Source organism: Lucilia cuprina, chromosome 2 (genome assembly GCF_022045245.1).
Source record: "Lucilia cuprina isolate Lc7/37 chromosome 2, ASM2204524v1, whole genome shotgun sequence".
NCBI classification, from domain to species: domain Eukaryota; kingdom Metazoa; phylum Arthropoda; class Insecta; order Diptera; family Calliphoridae; genus Lucilia; species Lucilia cuprina.
Genome location: NC_060950.1, coordinates 19,813,580 through 19,820,037, shown reverse-complemented (window position 1 = coordinate 19,820,037; position 6,458 = coordinate 19,813,580). Strand labels below are relative to the sequence as shown.

General features: G+C 26.3%; 1 protein-coding gene across 4 annotated transcripts in view; it reads right to left on the bottom strand.

Annotated features, from left to right (window-relative positions):
• LOC111675201 (S-adenosylmethionine synthase) overlaps positions 1-6,003 on the bottom strand; it is a 19,295-nt gene extending 13,292 nt beyond the window's left edge. The window contains exons 1-2 of one of the 4 annotated variants that reach the window (XM_023435926.2): positions 5,973-6,003; positions 2,871-3,158 (exon numbers count right to left, since the gene is read on the bottom strand). In XM_023435926.2, coding sequence (XP_023291694.1) covers positions 2,871-2,991 — 121 coding nt within the window. In that variant the 5' untranslated portion in view covers positions 2,992-3,158; positions 5,973-6,003. Of the gene's footprint in view, positions 1-2,870; positions 3,159-3,585; positions 3,808-4,002; positions 4,154-5,972 lie in introns of those variants that run through there. The other 3 variants (XM_023435923.2, XM_023435925.2, XM_023435922.2) reach the window with 3 other exon arrangements.
• Positions 6,004-6,458: the final 455 nt, after the last annotated feature.

Genomic DNA, 6,458 nt, shown 5'->3' with positions numbered 1-6,458 from the left:
TTAGTTATAAATAAATAAATACATGCACTAGTTGTTAGAAAAATATTTACCTAATGATTTAAACATTTATGAGTTGAAATTAAACAAAAATATATAATTAGGCATTTTTCTCTAATTGTTTGTTTTGTTCAAATAATTCTCTATTTATTATTAAGCGCCATCATAGAGAATTACTAGTTATTTTGTTAAAACTAATAGAATCTAATTGGAATAGAAATATATAGAAATTGCAACGAATTCAAAGTAAAAAACATAAACGAATTGCATATTATAGCAGCCGCTAAATGCCTCTACCTATATTAGCCAAAAGACTAGAGTAAAGCTATTTTAAAGATTTTGTATTTCTTCTACAGAGTTCCTCACAGAGCTGTGCGGGAGAGGTTTTTGTTTTTTTTTATAAAATGAGTAAATATTTCTATTACGTGTATCTCAATATATAGAAAAAGAAACAAATCAAAAACAGAGAGTAAAAAAATATAACAAATTTAAAAAAGCACATGGTGTGCGCATGAATAAGATACATTAAGGTGACCATAGCAAACGACTAAATAAAGGAATTTTAAATTTTTAAATAAACTAATTATTTTAGGGATAATTATTTTGTTTATATTAATATTTAAGCTATTTAAATATACTTTTATTTATTAAAACTTAAAAAACCAAATTTAATATTTTTAACATTTTTAGTTAAGTTTGTTATTTTCCTTGTCAAATAGTACAAACCTAGCCTAGACAATTGGTAAATACTAACATTTCCTTATTTGAAATTGTTTAAGTAACCTTTTTAATTAAATTTAAAATAAACATAATCCTTTTGTTATTACAGCTGGTCACCTTAACAGAAATTAATATCAATTTAAAACATGTACATTTTTCTATACGTATTAAAATTCTAATGTGAAAAAAATATATACACAAACGTATTGAGAGTAATAAATAACGAGTGAATAAAAAGTATAAACATATGTTTTTCCGGAACACAAGAGACCCCTCACAACATAACTTCTATTGAGGTTTAAAGAGGCGCGCGCACAGGTTTTCCTTTTATTTTATTTTTTTTGTCTTTTACTCCTATTTTCCTCAATAATTATTTTTTGCACTAAAGGAATTTGAAAACAGAACAAACAAAAATAAACAGAAAATCAACCAAAAAAAAAAAAAAAAAATAAACGAACATTGAAATAGCCAGACATGTGTAATATAACAAACAAACTTGTACATACATATGTCTGTACATAATAAGAGGTAAGAAATATGATGTTTAAATAAATAATTTGAGATACAACAAGTAAAGTGAGGAGTCAAACGTAGACGCCATTTTGTACTGAGGCGACCACTGACGACGACACAGGGTTTATGTTTGGAAGCCTAAGGCTATAGTACTGAACATTCATATTAAATATATTTCATAACTGAAGTATTATCACATTTTAAGGCATATATACGGGAAGCAAAGCCGAACAATGCCGGGCATCTCCGAATGAAATAGCGAGACATTCCAGGATAATGCTTATTAGAAGCCTTGGATATAACATCTGTCAGGAAAACTGGGAAGTTACATAGTAACTCGATTCGAAAGAAAAAATACAAAAGCTTTTTCTTTTGAATAAAATAGATCAATTCTGCGGCATTCCCCGGCCATTAAGAAACAAATACACAACATTTGTTTTTGTTCAGCTCAAGATCGGTGGTCTCGAGAATATATTTGCTCGATTGCTATGGATCCTCATAAAACATCCTACATATTAGTTCTTAGCAGAACTCATCTGAGTACTCTATTATCAGTTCTTACTGGACATTCTAAGTTCGGAAACCATGCAAGTCGCATTAGTCTTCCATACAATGATTTCTGTAAGAGTTGTCAAAATGAGAACGTATTCTTAAATTTTTAAAATTGTCGAAATAGGTGTGTAATTAAACACACACTATGTTTTACACTTCTGTACAAGCTTTCGATGGCATCTTGATCTATTCACTTTATTCTTCTCTCCTTAATACTATCATTGCTGTCTCTATCGCTGCCTTGTCTCTTTATTTCCTTTCCAGACTTTACAAAGGGACCTAATTAGATCCATGTAAAGCTATACTCGTCTGCAGAACCTAAGCCCCCTGTATTGCTGACGAAATTGAGGCCTGACTACTTGAAAAATAATTATTTGAAATAAACTAAATTCATGAAATAACTCAAAACATTTGTCTAACTATAAGGTCAACATAGTCCATATTATGTATGGAGAAGCAATCTGGGATTAATCATAAGAACAATCTATGTTTTGTAAATCGAACCTTTTAAAAATAATTTTGAAAACTTCAAATTCCTCTAAACTAAATCCTTTAGATTGAAAATTGTTTGAAAATTTCTTTTGTAAATTTTCAAAAAAAGTTTCATTTTAATTTTTTTTAATATTTTATGAAAAAAAATTAAAAAAGTTTAAAAAAGGCCAAAGAATTCAAAAATATATATAATACTAAAAAATTATTTAGTAAAAAAACAAAGTTCTAGAAACAAACAAACTAAAACACAACAAATAGTTATTAAGGGTTTTATTCATTAACATTTTCAAAGCTTTTATTAAAACAGATTTTCATAAAAAACCTTTTTTAAATGTTTATGAATAAGACCTTTAAAATTTACCCCCCTATTCATAAACAAAATTTTATTTTAAAAATGGTTTATAAAACATATTTTGAAATTTTTTTAATAAAATAAAATGCTGTTTATAAAAAAAGAGGTTAACCCTTACAAATTTCAAAAATTTTTCAAAAAATCTAACTAAATACTATGTTTTATTATCATTATTTAATTTATAAAAATCTAGCAATTTCTCCTTTTTTATAAAGATCTAACATAATTAAAACAATCAACTTACCGGGATGTCCTTCACCTACAGATTCGGAAGTGAATAGGAATGATTGTCCATCTTCCATGTCATATTGAGTGCCGTTGCCGTTGCAACCGTTTGAGTGTCCATTGGTAAGTGTTTGTGGCATTTTGTTAAAGTTTTTTTATTAATAAATTCCGGTTCTAAAAAGTAATTTCTTTTGTTTGTTTGTTCTTTTGCTGCTTCTAATTCCTTGTTGAATTTGAAATCGTTGCTGTTGTTCTTGTTGTAGTTTTGCTAGAAGATTTGTGTTCGGTTGATGTGTAGAGCGAATGGCTAAAGAAATGAAATGGAAGGTATATTGTTGTTAAATAAAAAATTCCAACATTTCGTTAAAAAAAAATAAAAGCAATAAGATATTACACACATTATGATGAAATAAGCAACAAAAATAAAAAGAAAACAAAAGAATAATACAAAAAAAGAATTGATTTTTCTCAAACATGCGTTAAATACACAAATTGTTGTTGTTTTATTTTAGTTTTTTTCGGTATTTTTCACACTTTTTTTCAGACAACTTTTTCTTTTACACAATAAGTTTTATTTTATTTCTTTTTCAATAGAACATTTTATGTAACGTTTTTTGGTTAAATGAAGAATTTTTCTGGTTTTTCTTTAACAAATTATTTGCACTAACACTTTAGGGAAAAAATTGTTTTAAAAATATTTAAAATTTGTAAAAAATACAAGCAAAAACACTAACATTTCTGGGTTTGCAATTATTTTTAAGAAAACGTAGTTTTATCCGCTGCGGCCACAAGTAAAATGTTAAATTAAGTTTTATGATTTGTTATATGTATATAAAATTTTATTAGTTGTTCTTTAATAAAAACGGTTGGTTGGTTGGTCGATCGGCTGGCACAACACTCTAACTAGACGTTGACGTCCTCACACCTCGAGGTTTAAATCGTAAAAGAGCGTAAGTTGTTCACATTGTTTTCAATTTATACTCGGTTCTTCTTTCATGTGGTGGCCCAACGCGCCGTCTCCGCTCATTTTGATTTTCTTTTCTTATTTGCTATTACCGCTTCTATTCTAAAGCTTACATTATAATTTTTTATTTTTCCCAATTTCCCTGAATTTTTTCTATAATTTTTTTTTAGTTTATTTTAAAATTTACCTGTTGAATAATTTTTGTACTTTTAATTTTCACTAATATTTGCTAAACTTTGGCTAAAATTTTTATTTGAAAAGATTTCCCTCAAAGAACTTGGCTTCTGCTTTCCATGTGCTGTTGCAATTTTTGTAATTTGTTTTGTGACGACGAGCACTAACTACTCCAAAAACAATGTGGAAATCAGCTGTTTGTTTTTCTGACAGTTTTGCTTTCTTATTATCTTCGTTTATTGTGGTACAAAGGTTACCATATGTATAGGCTTTATCTTGTTTAAATAAAAGGCTGCCAGATAAACTTAGTGTGTTCATAATAAAAACAAACAGTGGTTTAAGCAATTCTTTATTAGGATAATAACTATTGCGAAATAAGGATGTCTTTTCGATTTGTAATGAAATATTTTGTTATCATTTAAATTATCATTTTACACTTATATTATTTATGAGCATTAAGGAGATTTTTTAATACAACAGCATAGGTAAAACCAAGAATTTTGTTATTTAATAGATAATAAATTTCGAACGTTATTGATATTTTTAAATCATTTACTGACGATAAATAGATTTGACGGCAGAGAATTGCATAAATTTTACTAAATACTTTGAACTAGGGTTCTATAGTTGAAACGAAAAGTCGACTTTTTGCATTTTATGAAAAGTCGACATTTCGACTTTTTGCATTTTATGGAAAGTCGACTTTCAACTTTTTGCATTTAGTTAAAAGTCGATTTTTCGACTTTTTTTCATTTAATATTTTATAAATAGTCGACTTTTCGACTTTTTCCGACTTTTCGACTATTTTCGACTTTTGACTTTTTTCGACTATTTTCGACTTTCCGACTTTTTTCTACTATTTTCGACTTTTTCCGACCAGAGTTAAAAATTTATAAAGTTGCCAGAAGTGGTATTATTATTATTTATTATTATTAATAAAAAATTTTATTTATATTTTTTCTATTTGTTGCAATTTTTTGAGTTTTTTCGACTTCTTTATATTTTCGACTTTTTCCGACTTTTCGACTTTTTTCGACTATTTTCGACTTTTTCCGAATTTTTCGACTTCTTTCGACTTTTTCCGACTTTCCCACTTTTTCCGACTTTTTGACTTTTTTCGATTCTTTCCGACTTTTTTTGACTTTCCGACTTTTTTCGACTTTTATTTACAAAGTCGACTTTTTTCATAGACGATAATCGAGTTATCGACTTTTTTGGAACAAAATAATCGACTTCGTCTTTTCGACTTTTTTCGACAAAAAGTCGATTGTTCGATTATTCGAAAGTCGATTTATAGAACCCTACTATGAACTGTAGATTAGATTTACATGAAGATTTACATGAATATATAAAATTTGGAAAACTATTCTGAAATTGTGTTACTTTAAAAATTAGCGGACATTTTTTTTAAATATAATGAATGTAATAAAAACAATATTTAAATATTTCAAAGCCACACATGCCACAATATGTCTAGACAAAAAAATTAATAATCTAATTACGGTTTGTCAAATTAAATCAATTTTAAAATTAGTTATACAATTATATTTCATTTCCGAACACTTTTAATGGCTCACTATCTCTATATTACAGTGACCTGTGATTTAAATTAAAATCTTATAAAGATAACAACTAGATTTTGTTAAGAAATATTTGAATACTTTAAAACTTTGTTCCATAAAACGTTATGGATTTCTTTTAAAATTGGCTTTAGTGCAAAAAAAAATTTTTTAAGGAAAAATTTTATTATAATTTGTGATCACTTTGTATTGCTTAAATCACAATATTAAATTATTAAAAAACTATTCCATTATTAAAAAGCACATACACACACATTTATTTTTTTTAATAATTTTAAGTCCTTTAGAAATATTTTTTAAATTTAACACCACAATTTCTGACTTAACTTTGAAAACTAAAACAATTCTTTTTTTTATTAAACAAAATATTCATAAAATTGTTTTTTTTTTGCATCTAACTTACTCTTCACAACACGACAGTTTAGAATGAAATGTTTTCGATTGACAAATTTCTGTTTCATTTATAACATTTTCTTTCATCAACAATTTATATTAATCACTTTAAAATAAAAACAACTTATTATCAGCGAATAAATAATTAGCTTTCTTCTAAACCGTTTGTTTGTCGATTTAGTTTTAGAATTGTTTTTATTTTTTGACTTGTTGTTATTTTTCTCAAATTGATTCTTTAAAAAATAAAAGACTATTTTATATATGTATGTCTATGTGTATAAAATAAATTAGTAATTAAATTAATATATATTTTTTTTTTTGTATTCAACAGCTCTTTAATATTTCTGATAATAATTTTAAAACTTTTGAGAATTGACAACACTTTTTTTGTTTCGTCGTCAATTGCTCAGTTTAAAAATTTATACATTATTTTTTATTACACTTTTTAAAAAAGGTTTTAAGAAGGAACAATTATATATAAAAGATTTCTGATAAT